Source organism: Podarcis erhardii (genome assembly GCF_964252035.2).
Source record: "Podarcis erhardii genome assembly, chromosome: 8".
Taxonomy (NCBI): Eukaryota; Metazoa; Chordata; class Lepidosauria; order Squamata; family Lacertidae; genus Podarcis; species Podarcis erhardii.
Genome location: NC_138499.1, coordinates 82,313,343 through 82,332,125, shown reverse-complemented (window position 1 = coordinate 82,332,125; position 18,783 = coordinate 82,313,343). Strand labels below are relative to the sequence as shown.

Below are 18,783 nucleotides of genomic sequence, written 5' to 3'. Positions count from 1 at the left end.
GTGTTATGTGTTATGTGTTATGTATTATGAACATTCTTGAGTGCTATATATAAAGATGCATTTATTGAGAAAACTGTTTTACATAGAAATCCTTACATTCTTACTGATTAAATACCTTAAATTTGAGGATACGTGTGTGGGGTTTTTTAATGGTCAGGATAGGATGGGGAAAACAAGGGTAACCAGATCGCTGAAACAAAAGTTAAGATCAGGTGCTACTGGTGATACCAGTGATACCGGTGTTACTGGTGATACCAGGGATACCAGTGCTACCGGTGCTACTGGTGATACCAAGGATACCAGTGCTACCGGTGCTACTGGTGATACCAGGGATACCAGTGCTACCGGTGCTACTGGTGATACCAAGGATACCAGTGCTACCGGTGCTACTGGTGATACCAGGGATACCAGTGCTACCGGTGCTACTGGTGATACCAAGGATACCAGTGCTACCGGTGCTACTGGTGATACCAAGGATACCAGTGCTGGTGTCGGGATGTATTATTTGTAGCCGTTTCTTTTTCAGTACGATTCTCCAAAGTTGGTAAATGGCTCCGAAAGGGATCATCATACATGGTACACTTTCCAGCATGATAGAGATGGCGACAGCCCAGGGAGGATACTTTTTTGGCTCTTTTGCAGGAAAATATACCTTTGGGAGAAATGAATGTATTGCATGAAAGCCACACTAAACAGCACAATTTTCTATGTGTTTACTCAGAAGCAAATCCCATCAAATTAAATGGGGATTGCTCCCAGGTAAGTGAAGACAGGAATTACAGCTTGTTAATACAGTACTTCAAAGTGGGAGCTAAGCAAAGGTTGGCATTGTTCCAAAAGGGAAAGGGAAGACTCCTGAGTTGCATGCAGTGTAGGGCTAAGACTATGGCTTCATCAGCACAAGGATGTCTCCTCACATGATGGGATGTTCTCTTATCCACTGGTGCACCTCCTAAATACCTTCTAGGAATTTCCCAAACTCTCTGGAGCAGGCATCTCCAAACTCGGCCCTCCAGATGTTTTGGGACTACAACTCCCATCATTCCCAGCTTACAGGACCAGTGGTCATGGATGATGGGAATAGTGGTCCCAAAACATCTGGAGGGTCGAGTTTGGGGGTGCCTGCTCTGGAGCAAATTTTGGGATGCCATGGGAGGAGGAGAGGGGGGGAAAGCCCCATTGTGCTAGTGGCGTGTTGTATCTAACAAAAAAAAATTTTTTTATGAATGCTCACTCCTGTCACACGAAATGGTAAAATCTCTGTTTTTATGTAGGCTGGGACTTGATAGCAAACAGTTATCATCAAGGCTGATCATCTGAAAACTCATGAAGCTGAACAGATCTGGGACTGGTCAGTGTTTGCATGGTTGACTAGCTAGGAACCACATGGCATCCATCTGTCTTGGGAGAAAGTGGAAGAATGTGCCTTTGTGGGTAAAGTCAAACCATTAGAGAGTTACAGCACCCACTGTGACTGTACAGAAAAAGCATGTTTGCTGCTACAGGTGTGCTATGGCACTCCTTTCTGCGTCCCACCCCCAGTGGTCATTCCTCCTCTGTCCACTACTGTGGATACACACCCTAACTGTCTTTCTCCAGGCAATACCATCTTGTAATAGGTACATACGCAAGTTTGCTGGCTCACTACACGTACAGCAGACACACACCTCCTGTGCCCCACAAAGAAGAAAACAGCCCAGCAGGCATGTAGGGTTCTCTAAAGCCTGATTTAGCTTGGTGTCCTAGATGTCAAGAGCCAGGATTACTGTCAAGCCCTTGGTGGGCTGTAGTATATGACTGATGGCATCTTTGGGCTTGGTGTGAAAAGGATGTCTGTTTATTCAACCTGCTTTTAAGTTGCTCTTCAGGAATGCTCTTAGAGCAGCTTACAGCAGAGTAATAAAATCAAAATGTAAAACCATTTATTAAATGTGCGGCTGAAACAAAAGAGGCAAGACATTAAATAAAAAGGCCAACATAAAGCATCCTCAGTTGATTATACTTAATAATTTTATTATTTATACCCCGCCCATCTTACTGGGTTTCCCCGGCCACTCTGGGTGGCTTACAGCATATCTTAAAAAATCCAGCATTAAAAATCTGGTGAGGTTAATTAGCTGCAGGACCCCCTGTAAGCCCTAGTGAACCATCAGTGATGGCCCAGGAATTCTGTGCTTAAGCAGAGCATCTTTATGAATTCAGGAGTTGAACTGAGATTCAGGAGTAGCAGCAAGATTGGAGTGAGAGCTCAATCCCCCCCCCATGAATGCAAATTAGGGAAAGACTAGTAATGACTTGTATAAATGATTTGTAGAAAAGTAACTTACATAATTTGGGTTCCAAGTATGGTAGCTTGATGGTGGCTCAACTAGTACATAGGACAAAAAAATTAGGAACATTATCACTGGGGAGAAAAATAGCCATGTTGCCTTCCAATAGCCTTTTAGTGGTCTTCCTATCATATCTTTCACATCTGCACTGAATCTGTTAATGAAATGGATACATTTAATGAGTGATCTGTGGACAATTCACTTGCATGCAACCTTATTAAAAAATGAAGCCAGCTAAACTTCTGTTTCTCCTCTGACTGCATGCCTGCTCATCACTTGATGAAAGCAGGAACAAGTAGAGCAGCTACATAAGCATCACTCAAAAGAGGGAAACACAAACAAAAGAGGATTCAGGCTGGCGTAAAACGTTTTTGTGCTAATTTAGAAATGATTTCTGTGACTGAAATAGAAATGTATTACATGTCTCCATAGTGGGGAAGACTGATCAGCTAGCCTGTTCCATCTCCTTTCCAGGTGTTAACTTTGAAGCCCCTGCTCTCCCTGCCTAGGGTTCTTAATCTTTTAAACCAGAGGGATTTTCAAATCAAGGACTCCCTCAAATAGAGATCTATCCTCTCTGACAGCTGCTTGGGCTGTTAAGAAGGCCATATGCACCCTCCAAAATCAAATGATCTTTTACACAAATGAATTAAACACAACAGATAGGAAACGTTTATCCTATTGCAAATTTTGGGGTGTATATCCCCAAATTATGCATAAGGCTGCAAACCTTAGCTGGGATCGTATTCTCACTGTATGCAATGGAATTTATTTCTGAGCAGGGAGGCATGGATTATACTTCAAATACAATAACCAGGTATATCTTGTTGCACCTAGGCCAGTAAGAGATCTGGCAGACACCCTCACTTTTGACTTTCCTGCCTCTCTTAAAGATCAGGCCTTCATTGCTTTTTAATGTTTTGATTAGCCAGCCACTTCCATAATTATTGGTACTGCTTGTAATTGTATTTTATGTTGTGCATCACCCCAGTGTTTTATTTGGCAGTACAAAAATGCTTTTCTAACTAAATAGACTAAATAAAGGTTTGTTGCTTAGAGTGTTGTTTTCACAGGATAAAGGAGGGAAATGGAAGTGTCACACCTCACCAGCATATCAATGGGCTTGGTTCTCATGATCCCTATGATGAGGGGTGCTGGTAAATCTGGGTCCTGGGCCATACCACTTCAAATAGCAATGGCTGTTGGCGACTGTACCTCTTCAGACTGAATGCCCCTCATATTAAACATAACGGCTCCCCCCATGGATGAGTATTCAGTTTTGAAACACAACTCACTAAAGCAGTCTGAAGCAGTCCGGATTAGACACCAGTTTACCTTGTAAACCGTCTTCAAGCAATAGTTAGTTTTCATGGGAGTGGGAGAGCAGGCCGGGGGGGGGGGGGGCAAGGCACTCCATCACTAAAAAATCCTGATTTGCATCACAATATGTAGGTGGATTGCCTAGTTTCTCCATAGTGTTTTCATTTCTCAATAGAAATGCTTAGTGATGAATACAGCCTCAGGTGTTCATCTGCCTTGAGCTGCTTATGCACCTAAGGGCTTATCCAGATACATATACGAAGAAACATAGCCATACCTTTTCATTCCATAAAGAAATGCAACACCGATCACTTCAAAGAAAGTGATGATGAGCAAAGGCAAGGTCCCCGCATAGGCATCAAACATCTCAAGCCAGTAGTTTCCTGATCTCAGAGCAAAAAGCAGGCCCAGCAGAAAAGCAGAAAGGCATATTAAACCTACAGACAACAACATTCATTCGTCAATTTACACAAATGAAATAAAAGAAAACCTAACCATTGGTGTTCACATGTGCGTTTATAATCAATCCCAACACGTCTGTTCCATTCTTGCCAAACACCCAAGTTTTGCCACTCACCTATCCTTAATTGTTAATGGGTGCAATGTGGCATCATTAAGACTGTACAGTTTCTGCTCACCAGATTATTGTTATTGTTGTTATTACTGTTTATTAATTTATATAGTGCACTTCAGAGATATCAGGGCAGTACACAATATAAAAATACAGGATAAAAGCACAAAATAAGTAGAACAAAAATGAAACAATCACCCCCACTCCCACAAACACATTTAAAAGGCCATAGAATTAGTCCAAGATCTGGTTGAAGAGGAACTTTTTTTGCCTGGCTCCTAAAGATGTATAATGAAGGTGGCAGCCAAACCTCCCTGGGGAGGTTAATGAAACTGGAAAGAACGTATCTGGAAACAACAGTAGCAACTATAAAAATGATAAATGAGCCAGGATATTCCCCCATCGAAATACTGTCTTGCCCACGAACCCTATCTCAGCCCCAACCTGCAATACAGAGATAATGTTAAGCTCTTGTTGTTTTTGATTGCTGAAATAATATAGGTGAAGCACTTTGAACCGCGTAAAGCACCATATTACTCTTGAGCATTGTTATCAGCAAAGAAAAGGATTTGAGGAAGATGCCTTACCACATATAGCCTCCTTGTATATGTATCTAGACACAATGGGAGATTCTGTGAAAGGCGTCAAGATACTTTGAACGAGTCCAAAAATGGAAGATATACCAAGACTGAACAGCATAAGAAAATACATAATCGCCCAAGTGTTCGATCCAGGCATCATAAGCATGATTTCAGTGAACACAATAAAGGCCAAGCCAGTTCCAGAAACACTCTGCAAAATTCACAAATAATGGTAAAATCTGTCAGATTGATTTCTAAATGTCATTTATTCTAATGCAGAGGCAAAATGTTGTATTACTCAACATTTAGCCATCATCTGGAATAAGATACAGTCATTACTGATGACAAGTTCTTATTGGGCTGGGTGGGGAAAACAAAAAACCCTCTTGACCTTGACACCTGAGATGTGCATTTTTGGGGTCACCATGTTTTAGTGGTATTAAGTTGCTATAATCTGTTTTTAGTGTTGCATTTTAAATTGTTGTCACTTGCCCTGGGATCTAAGGGTGAAGGAATGGTAATAACATAATAATAAAAGCAGCCACATAAGCTAGCAGGTTGCTTTCTGTGGTTCTTTTAGTGCTCATACGTGCAGACACAGGTATGGTTTCTGTCTCTGCAAAACTATAAGGGGAAACTTCTCAAGCTGGACTAGAGTTTTGGTGGGTACCCTGAGCCCCATTTTCTGTGTGCAAGTATTTGTGGTTGACAAAGTGGCCGTGGAACACCCCAGTAACAATAGTTGTAGAGGGGATGGTAGATTGTGTTTCTTTGGAGATAATAATAATAATAATAATAATAATAATAATAATAATAATTTTTATTTATACCCCGCCCTCCCCAGCCAACACCGGGCTCAGAGCGGCTTACAAGCAATAATAAAAAGTTGAATGATTACAACTGAAAAACAAAATTAAAATACAACATTAAAATATTGAAACATTAAAATATTAAAAAGTAGCCTCATCGCAGGAGGAGACGGAAAAGAAAAAAGAAAGAGAGGGAGGGAGGGAATCAAATTGGCTCCAAGCCAAAGGCCAGGCGGAACAACTCTGTTTTACAGGCCCTGCGGAAAGAAATCAGATCCTGCAGGGCCCTGGTCTCATGAGGCAGAGCGTTCCACCAGGCCGGAGCCAGAGTTGAAAAGGCCCTGGCTCTGGTTGAAGCCAATCTAACTTCCTTAGGGCCAGAGACCACTAGGGTGTTGTTATTTATGGACCTTGAGACTCTCTGTGGGGCATACCGGGTGAGGCAGTCCCGTAGGTACGAGGGTCCTAGGCTGTGAAGGGCTTTAAAGGTCAAAAGCAGCACCTTAAATCTGACCCTGTACTCCACTGGGAGCCAGTGCAGCTTGAAAAGCACTGGGTGACTATGCTCCCATGGCAGAGACCCCGTGGGGAGCCTCGCTGCAGCATTCTGTACCCGCTGGAGTTTCTGGGACAGCTTCAAGGGCAGCCCCGCGCAGAGTGAATTACAGTATTCAAGCCTGGAGATGACCGTCGCATGGATCACTGTGGCCAGGTTGGGGCGGGAAAGGTAAGGGACCAACTGCTTGATGCGGTGAAGGTGGAAAACCAGGATAACCAGACAAACAACTTGTGGTCTCTGTGCACTCATACATATGGGCAGAGTAACAAGCTAGTTTACCAGAGACACAGCAGCTTGTATGAAACCAACGAGCTAAACACAGCTCTTCTGGAAGAATTTCCTGCCTGGGCCATCACATCAATGGTAGCTGAAAAGGCAGGCCTGTGACCACCTTGCAGCATGGCAGAGGTCCAGCAGAGAAACTCTACAGAAAAATGCAGTGGAAGCTGCAGAAGCCTTCATGGAATGTGACCAGAGAAGGAAGCCCCATTCATTCATAGCAAAGCTGTTGACACAGTCAGTGTTGTCTGTCATTGTTTCCTCTAAGGTGAGGTTGCATTGAAGGAGAGGAGCAAGGCGGCAGGGAGGTTGGCATGGTGCAAGTGCTGCAACAGGAGCAGCAGGTTGGCTCTGCCACAGCAGCCACCCTCGCCAAGCTCCCCACTGTCTTGTCCTTCCCCATAAGCAATGGCAACATGCACTGTTGGAAAGCTGGGAGAGCAACCTAGCCCCACTTATGCCACCCACTGGTCCCTACTAAATGCACTACCTGTCATGGCAAAAACCGCAAAATAGGTGCCTTGGCAGAAAAAGAGCATATGAATGCAATCAGGAACTAATGCCATGTCTGTGGCAATAGCCCCAGAAAGTGGCATTGTTTTGGCAACTACAAAATCAATGCAAACTGTACTTTTACAACTGGATCATTTCGTAATGGAGTACGATACCTGATCAAGGAAATATTGGAGATCACAATTTGCCAGGTTGAGAGATGTAAGTTTATTGATATCTGTTCCATTCAAATAACTGAGCCAAAATGCGCCGCTGTCTACAGTGATGCTTTCATTCCTGAATGCCTTGGTGATATATTTAACATTTCTGTCAGTAAAGTCAGGAATGGTACGAATTATTTGCATTGCCACAGTCCCTAAGAAAAACAACAGCAATTTGCTTCAAATAGGGGCAGGCCAGGGGCAGAACGCAATCCCCACACAAAAAGCAAGTTGCCTGTATACCTGAATTAATGCATATGCACATGGAACATGCAGGATTGTATACTTTGTGTTCTATGCTACAATCCTATTTTAATACTGCCCTCTGGGGTCCCCTAAACTGGTTTAAAGGGTGGGGGGAGAAATGACACTAAATTTTAGACAATGAAAAACAAAACAAATTGTGAACAGAGGGCTTGGACCAACACCTTAAATTGGTTCATAACTGTGAAACTTGAATGGCTCACCTTTCCAAGCATTCTTCATAGGCCATTGTTGCTTTGAACCCCAGAATTGAAAAAACTGGGATTGACGCAAACAAAGAAGTCAAAGAGTTTATTCCTGCTATCATGACAGCATCCAGTTCACAGTCATTACTAGGAAAAACAAGTACATAACAACCCGATTAAATGTTACAAAGGCCAGCACCAAGTCTGTAACTTCTAATGTTATACATTTATTATTTTATTTGAAGTACTTGTAATCTACTCTTCACTGAATATTTTCAATCCCAGAACAGTAAAAAATAGCAATAGTAGACAGATGGCATGATGCTGTTTTATACTCACAGGAACTTTATGGAGTAAAGCTATATTGAGAATATGCAGCCACCTCAGTCACTTGCCTTCTGATCAAAAATAAAAACTCTCAAGTCAGGGCTCTGCAGCTCATTAATCATAAATCCGCTCCACTTCCCAGTGGGGAGGAATTGCGGTGGACCACATGGCCACCTACTCCCCACTGGGGGCGGGGGATTTGTCCCCCGTTGCCTGGGGGATCCCGGCCACGTCAGAGCCCGGCCAGCCAACTTGCTGGCCAGTGGGCGTGGCCAGGGCCGTTTAAATGGAGGAGCGAGCCAGAGGACTTCCTCTTTGGCTCGCTTCCTCAATCACCCGCCCTCCCTCCCTATTTTGCAGGTTAGACTATGGCCTTGCTATGGACTTCGGTTGGTTGCCTTGGTTGTCTGAGGGTCCTGGTAGGAATTTTTCCACTTGGTAAATTGGCACTGGCCACTTGGTTTTCGCCTACTTCGTAGCAATCGTCACAACTTTGTTAGGGATGCGGTTAGGCATTGTTTGACCTTGCGGGGGGGGGAGGGGAGGTGTGGCCATCACCTGCCCCTCCATGCTTAAGGGTATTCCATTAAAGGAACCCGGGGATGTTGATCTAGTCTGAAGCCCAGTTGGGGGGGGCTAAGGCCTTGACACGACCCTGACCGGAATACCAGGGAGAGCTTGAATTGGTTCGCATCGACAGGGCTCCCCCTACCGGTGGCTTACCCTTACTGGACTTCCTGCACAATGGGCAGGAGTCAGATATAGTCAGGTCCAATCTATGCCTAAGTCAATACCGCTCACATTCTTTAATTTCAATAAAGTTGTGGCCAAAATTTGCCCAATAACATAAACCTAATATCCGTATCCTTGTGTGAGTTATTTCCAACGAGGGGGTGGCTGCTGAGTCTCAAGTTCAGGGCTCTGTAGCTGACTTGAGTGGGACTCATTAATCATAAAGTACTGCATCTCATTTTGTTATTAGTATAAAAATGGGGAATTCGTGGAAGGGAAATTGGGTCGACCTTAGAAAAAGGTTTTAAGTATAAAGACTGATGTATATAAGTTAAAATTTCATATATAAAATGAATTAAATATAATAATGAATTAAGGTTAAAAATTGGGGATAAGAACTTGTTGAACTAACATTTGGAAATGGAATACAAGAAGGGGAGGCGAGGGGAAGTCGCGGAAATAGGTTATTGAAAATAGGGATTGTAAACGTTGAGTGTTTTTAATTCGGTTTTTTTTTTCTTTTTTTCCTTTTTTATCTTTTCTGGATTTTTTCTTTTTTTCTTTTTTGAAAATTTTAATAAATATCTTTAAAAAAAAAAAGTACTGCATCTCAAACCTAGCTGAACTATTCCTACTTCCACACTCACTCCCATCCTTCCTGCAGATGATGTGAAGATCTTCACAGGCAGACGTGCGTATGCAACCTGCTGCTGTTTGTATGCGACAGCCTGTGTACTGGAGAATCTGCACAAATCTGACATTGTAGAAAGAACAATAAAGGGCATCTTTGGGATTCACACAGGGAAACATCAAGTGAACAGAGCGAACCGCTTTTCCTGGGCTCCAGTGTGGGCTGAATGAATTGAGTCTTGTCTCCAGAGATCACTGAGGCGCTATCTCATAGAAGTCAATTTGACTGCGTCAAACAACTCCTCTCCACATTGTGAGCAAAAGCTACCAAAACTTCAAGATTATACCTACTTTGACGGGTTGTAGCTTGAATATGCTATGAGTCCCCCACATCCTAAAGAAAGAGAGGAAAAAATCTGGGTGGCTGCATCAAGCCAGGCACGTGGATTGTTGATCTTCTTGAGCTGTGAGAGAGACAGGGAGATATCAGGGCTAAAAGCATTATTAGTCTCATAATTCCTGTGTATATTTCACTGATACAGGCCTTCCTGACAAGCAGTGGAAAATTAGTGTGTTTTCTGAATTCAACCAATTCAGAACAGAACAATGCATTATACTGGCAAACAAGTGTTTCACAAACTGCCCGCTGGGGGCTTGTTGGAGGGGGAGAATCAGTGTGTAGGAGAGAGCGCTTAACTCTTTCCATGTTTGGCGATAGTCCCTTACAAATGCTCACTAGAGTGCTTTTACCTTCACTTGCGCATCTTCCAGTCTTGGACCCTGCCAGACGGAGAAACAAGAAGCAGCCCAGGGGAGCATTTGTAGGGAAGAATTGGTGGGCATAGGGAGGATTAAGTACCTACCCACTGGCTTCCTCTGCAAATGCATCTCTCCATCTCTGCATTCGCCCCAGCATTACAAGTCAAATGCAGAACTGGGACACCCCATGCTTGCACAATGAAGTGTAGTTCTGCCCTGTCTTCCGAAAAATAAGATTTGACCCAGGGTTGCCTATATTCGTGAATTTTAGAAAAGGGCACTTTTTACACAAGTTTCTGTTCTTCATAGATTCCAGAGGGAGTTAACAAAGTACAATTGCCAGAATATGTGTGGATCCCAACTAGTATTAAGTGGTAAACAAAGAAGCAGCATGAAGGAAAGTTCAGCCCAGACACTGAGATCCAGCACCGAGGGCCTTCTGGCGGTTCCCTCATTGCGAGAAGTGAGGTTACAGGAAACCAGACAGAGGACCTTTTTGATAGTGACGCCTGCCCTGTGGAATGCCCTTCCTTCAGATGTGAAGGAAATAAGCAGCTATCTTCTCTTTAAAAGACATCTGAAGGCAGCCCTGTTTAGGGAAGTTTTTTATATTTAATGCTGTATTGCAGAGTGGCTAGGGAAAGTCAGCCAGATGGGCAGGGTATAAATAAATTATTATTATTATTATTATTATTATTATTATTATTATTATTATTATTATTATTATTATTATTATTATTTCAAAGCCACCTCTAAAAGACCAAGTCAGATTTTCTGTACATCATCTGGAACACCAAGGATCAATTGAATAAATACTTGCATTAGGAGTCATGAAGTAGAGTAATCCGTGAATGGCTCCTGGGAGAGTCAGTCCATAAATTAGGAATAATGCTAGAATTAGGTAAGGAAATGTAGTTGTAACATATATTGCCTAAGAGGAAGAACAAAGCAGAGAAGAAAAAAGTGAGTGTCAGGAACAGGTGAAGGCAACACCATGAAATATACGAGCACTTAAGATAGATAATATTCTATTTTCTGTCTGGACTGTACCATTTCTGACTGTAGGCAGGTAATAAGATGATCAAACACATGCAAAAAAAAAAACCCCTCCTGCATATGGATTCTAACCTAGCCTCCTCGCAGACGCATTAGTTTTTAATGGGCAGGTGCCTTTTAAAAAATATGATAGAACATTCGTTCATGTGAGCTGCCTTCTGTCTCACATGGTGCAGTCCAAAGATGGCTTTACCACCTCAGTAAGGACCAGGTCAGTGAAATACAGGTGTCTGGTAATAATCCCTGCTCACCTTTCCAGTCGATTCAATTCCTCGTACTGTACAAATGAACACAAGTAACCAGCAGGCTGCCAAACATAAAACCAGCCACCACTGAAGCGTACCACTGTTTGTAATATCCGTGCTTATGTTTAAAGTGTATCTATACCAGAAATAATTGGTAGGTGTGCTTTTGTTACATTCTTCAATAAGTTCTGAAATAACAAGCACAGAAGGCATTATCAAAACAGATGGAATCGTAGAAGAGTCAGAAAGGATCCTGACGGTCAGGAATATGCAGTTGTCCCATTCTTCACCAATTGAGCGTGCAGATGGTATACTGCATTCTAAAAACTCCACTCCATGTTTTGTTTTGTTTTTAAGGAAAATGTGAACCTACCATAAACCCCTCTCCTCTGGAGTTCTAGAATGAGGTATTGTTTAGTTTGGGGAATAGCCTCCTCTTGACTGACAAACAGGGCTTTCCAAAAGAATGACATCAAGAGGAGATGCTTCACCTCAGCTCTTCCAGACCAAGCCTGGAACAAAACTCTCCAGCCCTACATATATTTGGGTTAGGGATGCAACCAGGCACAGCCCCAGGTGAATGGATATGTGTCTCATCCTCTCAAAGCTATTCATGGAAGCTATTCAAGGGGAAGGGGCAGGAATGGGGCCTTTCTTCAGGCATCAGTTCTCTCTGCACAGGAAGCTCTTGCTTTGGCATAACTAGTAAACTAGCCAGGAGTGGGGAACCTTTGGACCTCCAGCTGTTGTTGAACTACACCTCCCATCAGTCCTAGCAAGCATGGCCTATGGCCCAGGATCGTGGGAGCTGTAGTGCAGTAAGAGCTGGAGGGCGTGAATAATAATAATAATAATAAATTTTATTTATATCCCGCCCTCCCCAGCCAAAGCCGGGCTCAGGGCGGCTAACAACACTAAAACAGTACAACATTATAAAAACATTATAAAAAAATTAATTAAAATCAAAATTGATGGCAACCATAAACTAAAGTTTTGTAAAGATTGCCAAAGGAGGGAGTCAGGCTGCGAAGATCCACCACACCTGCTTTAAGCTATTGGCCCCATCTACACAGCTAAGCTATGCCTTAAACATGAACTTACTGCTGCTTCTTTCAGATGGGCAGGGTATAAATAAAAATATTATTATTATTATTATTCTACCTCTGCTGCATTACCAAGTGCTTCTTTCAGTTCATATCCTATTCCCTTTTGGTACAACTTACAAGTGCTGCTTTCTCTGTAATTCTGTCCTTCTGGAGCTGTAAGATTTGGGGTGTATGTTCACAGGATGCAACTGCAGACACATGTTCATGAGGACACAGCCTAACTAGGTAAGTCTTGCTCTGAAGAGCAGGGCTGGGGGGGGGGGAGAGAGGTCAATTTAAAGTGCAGTGCATCTGGGTAGGAGGGGGAGCTAACCCCCCCTTCTCATCTGTGCTTTTTATGCAAGAGGAGAAGAGAAGAATTGCATCCAAGCTTTGTACACATTACCATTTACTCTTGCTCTAGTGCGCTCCCAATGGTGGATTTTGAATCCAGAGACATTACCAAAGATGTAGAGCTAGCCTGGAGATTTTTGATAAATGTTGCTATTGTGTGTGTTTTCCATCAAACCAGCTGCAACCCAAAAAGAATACTTAAGCCACATTTGATGTACAGTTCAGCTGAGGTGTGTAACAGCGTATGCACTGATGATAGCACCATGAACCATTGAACCATGAACCATTGGGAGGATTGCAAGTGGGAGGGGAAATGAAGCACGTAATGCACATTGGGTGCAAACATCCCCATCCCGTCTCTGGTGTGCACAAATGCAACCTGACACACAGACACAGCTGATAATACGTGCATAGCCTACACAGAAAAATGGGCACCTGTAGGGCTTTGTGTCTAGACCTTGCTTATCCCAATCTGTGACTAGGGCCAAAACAGGCATGGCAAGAACACACCTGGGTCTGACAGTTGCTGACTTCGGCAGAGTTGGACAAACAATTTAATGCAGTGATTGAAGGATACATAGAAAAGCAGATACTAATAACAGAAAGCAGCAAGAGACTTGGGAACTCACCGGGTTTGCTGGTATCTGTTGGGCAGGAACTCCAAGGTAATGGGTTTCGGAAAGAGTTTATAAAATACCACAAAATCCAGGCCAAAAGCATATTGTAATAGAGAACTACTAGGAAGCACACTATCACAGAAGAGTAACCTGTGGAATATACAAGCACACTCAGATATGGCATGAACGAAGAAAATTGCTTTTTAACATACATATTGCAAGAGTCTGATTCACACAATGGAAAGATCAAATCCAATTACTACCTGAACTCTGGCAGTCTGGAAAACAATATTGCTCTGTGAATTAAACGTTGGTGCTAACAAACTAAGCAGTGGGGCGGGGGGGGAGGCAATTCCCATTTTGCCTCAGGTGGTGAAATCACACAGGTTGCCCCTGAGTGGCTCTGTTTATCTTCCACACAGATAGGCATGCAACTGCCTGAGTTTACTACTACTGGGATGCGGGTAGCGCTGTGGTCTAAACCACTGAGCCTCTTGGGCTTGCCGATCAGAAGGTCAGCGGTTCAAATCCCTAAGACGGGGTGAGCTCCCGCTGCTCTGTCCCTGCTCCTGCCAACGTAGCAGTTCAAAAGCATGCCAGTGCAAGTAGATAAATAGTTATCACTGTGGCGGGAAGGTAAACGGCGTTTCTGTGTACTCTGGTTTCTGTCACAGTGTTCTGTTGCGCCAGAAGCAGTTTAGTCCTGCTGGCCACATGACCCAGAAAGCTGTTTGAGGACAAACACTGGCTCCCTCAGCCTGAAAGCGAGATGAGCACTGCAACCCCATAGTCGCCATTGACTGGACTTAACTGTCCAGGGGTCATTTATCTCTTACCCTACTGCTAACAGGTTTGCTATTACAGCCTCCAGGAAGGAGCAATGATGAGAAGATTGTATAGTCACAAGTAAAGACAGTTGCAGAAACCTACCCAGTCCTCCCAGGTAAGGTGAGATGTGCCACCAGACTTCAATGTTGTCTTTTTTCATGCGTTGCCCTACAGCTAATTCAAGAAAAAATATAGGGGTGCCTTCCAACAGAAATGCGATGATGTATGGAATCAGGAATGCTCCTAGAAACACAATTTCCAAGCACAGTTAGCTCATAACAGTGGCATAGCGTGGGTTGCTGGCACCCAGTGTAGGCAAGCCCTTGACACTGACGGAGCACATCTCCATCCAAGTGGGGCCTTGCTGTGCCAGCTGCCTGCAGGGGCATGTCTGGCCAAGCCAGGCCACACTGAGGATGCCCCTTGTCCCCTCCCTGTGCTCCATGGGCCTGGACTGCTTTGCATCCTTCACCAGAGTGGGGAAGCCAATGCCTGGGGGGGGTGCCTGGTTGTGTTCCCTCAGAATTCTACCCCTTGGCCCCACACACTATGCCACTGCTCATGCCCTCCTCCACCTCTAACTTTCTACTAGCATTATCTTTATACCAGCAGCATCTGTTAGGTAAGTATGTTGTACATAAAATAATTATTAAGTAAAGCAAAAAAGCTGTAACAGTTGATTGAGAGAGGATTTTTTCCCCATATGGTGATAAACTGGGTGTAAGAAAACCTTAACTGCTATGGCACCCAGTTGTGGCTCTTGAGAATTTTTCCACGAAGGAACAAGGGTTCTACAGCTAATGATCATTAACTTCCTCCATTGGGGAAGCTGTGATGTTGATATCAGATTCAAATCAGGACTGCCCCGCCCCCATGCAAACAATATGAGGGGCAGGGAGGTGTTGTGGAGTGAGCTAATCATGTCCTTCCGCTTAGGGTCTGTGCAAAAAGGCAATAATATACAACTAATTGTTAGAGGGGGTTTTGTGTTTTTTTACTGTGGCATGCATTGAAAGTGCATCTAATTGGTGGGGATTAACCTGCATAAATTAGACCTGCAGTGAGAGATGTAGAAGGTGAAAGTAATGAAAGAATGCTGCTTCATTGATTGAGAGTTCCTTGCTGCTGTTTTTGCACTTACATTTTAGCTTGGGTTTTTTTTGTTTTTGTTTTTGTTTTTTAAATTCTGGAATGTAGGGTGGGGGGGAGAATCAACTTTGAGGGAAATCAGCTAGAATCAACTCAGGTGTTCATAGCTCCCTTGGTCTACGTTCTCAGGTGTAAATTATCTGCTTTCCTTGAGAAGAAGAAGAGATTGGCAAAAAGTTACAACCAGGAATGATGCTGCAAAAGAAGTTGCTCTTGGACAAAGTAGCTTGTTTCTAATCTCTTCATTTTTCAGCAAGGAATAATACACATTTTAAAATAATTTATCAGAGTCAAAGCACAGAAACATTTAAAGAACTCTTATTGTCACAGTTGCCTAGAAGCAAGACTATTTGTTTTTCATGTTTCTTGCCAATAGCATTTAAATAAAAATAAAAATCCATGTCCGTTTAGTCAGAGAAAGTAAATAACTCAGACACTAAATCCCTGCAGTGAAACCAAATCAATCGGTAACAATAGATAACAATTCCAACAAGACTTAAAGCTTGGGTTGTAAGTCATTCAGTAATACTATTAAACACTGCGTGCAAATCAGAGTTGCAGTGAGGCATTGAAGTTTTTTTTGTTTATTTTTTGCCAAGTGAATTTTTATTGTTTTCCTTATATATTCTTTTCCAACAAATTGTAATAGCACCATACATTCCCTTTGACTCTGCCGAGTCGCGACCCCCCTCCCTCCCCACAACTGGTATATTTATCCTCTTTCCATCATGCACATCATTCTCATATTAGTACTATTATACATTGGAGGTATTATGTCAATCCTGCTAGTGTCTTGACCTCTTTACAATTCTTCTTTAAATATTCAATAAATTTACTCCAGTTATTTTGGTATCTTTGATCTCCCTGGTCCCGGATCCTCCCTGACAGTTTGGCAAGTTCTGCATATTCTGTCAACTTCGCCTGCCACTCCTGGATAGTTGGTATATCTTGTACTTTCCATCTTTGGGCCAGAAGGGTCCTCACGGCAGCTGTAGCATACATGAACAAATTTTGATCTTCTATTTTAATTTCTGTTCCTATTAAGCCTAATAGACACGCTTCCGGTCTTTTGGGGAAAGTATATCTAAATATTTTTTTGAGTTCATTATAAATTGATTCCCAAATTTTTTTTACCTTATCGCAGGTCCACCACATATGGAAATAGTCGCCATCTGCCTTTTTACATTTCCAACATTTCCTTGCTTTTTTCCTATACATTTTAGCTAATTTTACTGGCGTCAAAGGCCATCTATACATCATTTTTAGCAAGTTTTCCTTTAAAGCCATACATCCTGTAAATCTCAAACCCTCCTTCATAATCTTTTCCACACATCCAATTCAATGTTATGCCCAATATCAATTGCCCATTTTATCATTGATTCCTTTACTTCTTCGTCTTTTGTATACCATTCTAGCAATAGACTATACATTCTTGATAAAATTTTATCTTTACAGTCTATTAACTCGATTTGGAATTTCGATTTTTTATCTTTGAACCCATTTCTCTTTTTATCTTCCTTTAATAAGTCACTGATCTGGTGGTATTGCAGCCACCCTGTTAACATCTTTTCAATTTGGTCATATGGTTTGAGCTTTATCCCTTGGTCTGTTTTCCTAGTAATATCCTCATATGTTACTCTTTCCCCTTCCATGTTTACTTTTTTTGTTGTCAGCACCTCAATTGGTGATATCCACCACGGTGTCTTTCTTTCCAGGAGGTTTTTATTCCGATCCCATACTTCATATAAAGATTTCCTGATCACATGGTTTAGAAAACCTTTATGTACCTTTACTTTGTTGTACCATAGGTACAAATGCCAGCCGTATCTATTGTCATGGCACTCTAGATCTAATAGGTCAGTATTTTCTAAAGTCAGCCAATCTTTTAACCATACCAAGCACGAAGCTTCATAATATAAAGTCAGGTCTGGTAAATCAAAACCTCCTCTTTCTTTCTTATCTACTAGTATCTTCATTTTTATCCTTGGCCTTTTCCCCTGCCAGACAAATTTCGAAGTTAACAGAAAAATTAGGGACATATCTTTCCCAATTTCTCTGTCTTGTTGTTTTGCTCTGGGTACATAGCCATCTGTCAATCAGAAGGAAGAGCAGGATGTAAATGGCATTATTTTTTATTTTATTTAGCAATGAATTTCTCAAACCAAAAATAAAAAAGGACCCCTCCCTTTTACAGAACCTGTGATAGTCTCCTTCTTCTAGCTGTCATCTGCCACAGATGAGGCCATCAGGTGGAGAGTCGCAACATTTAAGTACCTTTACAGCTGCCTCTGCAGAGCCATTTTAGGCCACCTTTGTTCCCACCTCTGGCTTTTTTTGCCATCTCACATAGAGCCCCTTAATCTCCCTTAATGGCTCACAACCCAGGCTAACACCTCACTGGGAGGCTAGCCTGGCTATTCCAAGAATTAAAAGCACTGATTAAATTTTAACAGTTGCTGGATCCAGAGATTAGAGGGGTGTGGCACACCCCAAACACATATTATTTAGAACAAGAGGAGCTTGTCATAGTTTAGTCTGAACAATCATGCAACTAATCAATTAAAAGGTGGGTTTTCTCTTACCTCCTCCATAGGTTTGGCACAAGTATGGAAAACGCCACACATTTCCAAGACCCACAACAAATCCAGCACAGCTTAAAAGGTACTGGAATTTACTATCCCACTTGGGCCTTATGTACTCTTCATCGCTGCCTTCAGATTCATCAGTTTCCATCTTTACTGTATACTCTTCAACGCCACCTTCAGGTTCATCAGTTGCAGGCTTTAATTGATACTCTTCAACACCGCCTTCAGGTTCATCAGTTGCCATCTTTACTTTATACTCTTCAACGCCGCCTTCAGGTTCATCAGATGCCTTCTTTACCTTAGACTCTTCAACGCCGCCTTCAGGTTCATCAGTTGCCTTCTTTACTTTATCCTCTTCAACGCCGCCTTCAGGTTCATCAGTTGCTTTCTTTACTTTATCCTCTTCAACGCCCCCTTCAGGTTCATCAGTTGCCATCTTTGCTTTATGTACTTCAACGCCGTCTTCAGGTTCATCAGTTTCCTTCTTTACTTTATCCTCTTCAACGCCGCCTTCAGGTGCATCAGCTGCCTTCTTTACTTTATCCTCTTCAATGCTGCCTTCAGGTTTATCAGTTGCCTTCTTTACTTTATCGTCTTCAACGCCGCCTTCAGGTTCATCAGTTGCTTTCTTTACTTTATCCTCTTCAACACCGCCTTCAGGTTCATCAGTTGCTTTCTTTACTTTATCCTCTTCAATGCTGCCTTCAGGTTCATCAGTTGCCTTCTTTACTTTATCCTCTTCAATGCTGCCTTCAGGTTCATCAGTTGCCTTCTTTACTTTATCCTCTTCAACGCCGCCTTCAGG

At 42.6% G+C, this 18,783-nt stretch overlaps 2 protein-coding genes across 3 annotated transcripts in view; one reads left to right on the top strand and one right to left on the bottom strand.

Annotated features, from left to right (window-relative positions):
* Positions 1-2,301, top strand: part of TERT (telomerase reverse transcriptase) — a gene marked incomplete at its 5' end in the record, with an annotated part of 57,134 nt that extends 54,833 nt beyond the window's left edge. For both annotated transcript variants that reach the window (XR_014159043.1, XR_014159044.1), the window contains one exon: positions 1,275-2,301. The remainder of the gene's footprint in view (positions 1-1,274) is intronic.
* Positions 42-18,436, bottom strand: LOC309347847 (sodium-dependent neutral amino acid transporter B(0)AT3-like). The gene is made up of 13 exons (XM_081872718.1): positions 17,976-18,436; positions 14,347-14,487; positions 13,429-13,566; positions 11,367-11,548; positions 10,880-10,990; positions 9,652-9,764; positions 7,630-7,758; positions 7,118-7,268; positions 4,809-5,013; positions 3,928-4,087; positions 2,328-2,484; positions 475-652; positions 42-231 (listed from the first exon to the last, which is right to left on the bottom strand). The coding sequence occupies exons 1-13, from the start codon at positions 18,412-18,414 to the stop codon at positions 209-211; spliced, it is 2,127 nt and encodes a 708-aa protein (XP_081728844.1). The 5' UTR covers positions 18,415-18,436; the 3' UTR covers positions 42-208.
* Positions 18,437-18,783: the final 347 nt, after the last annotated feature.

Excerpts from the sequence above, each read along its gene's own strand:
- LOC309347847 (XM_081872718.1), bottom strand. The coding sequence starts at position 18,414 with ATGGCAACTGATGAACCTGAAGGGGGCGTTGAAGAGGATAAAGTAAAG. Across the intron at positions 9,765-10,879 it reads TCTACTTCATGACTCCTAAT|CTCAAGAAGATCAACAATCC; the intron begins GCAAGTATTTAT and ends TCTCTCTCACAG. Across the intron at positions 232-474 it reads CGACACCAGCACTGGTATCC|CTGGTATCACCAGTAGCACC; the intron begins TTGGTATCACCA and ends ACACCGGTATCA.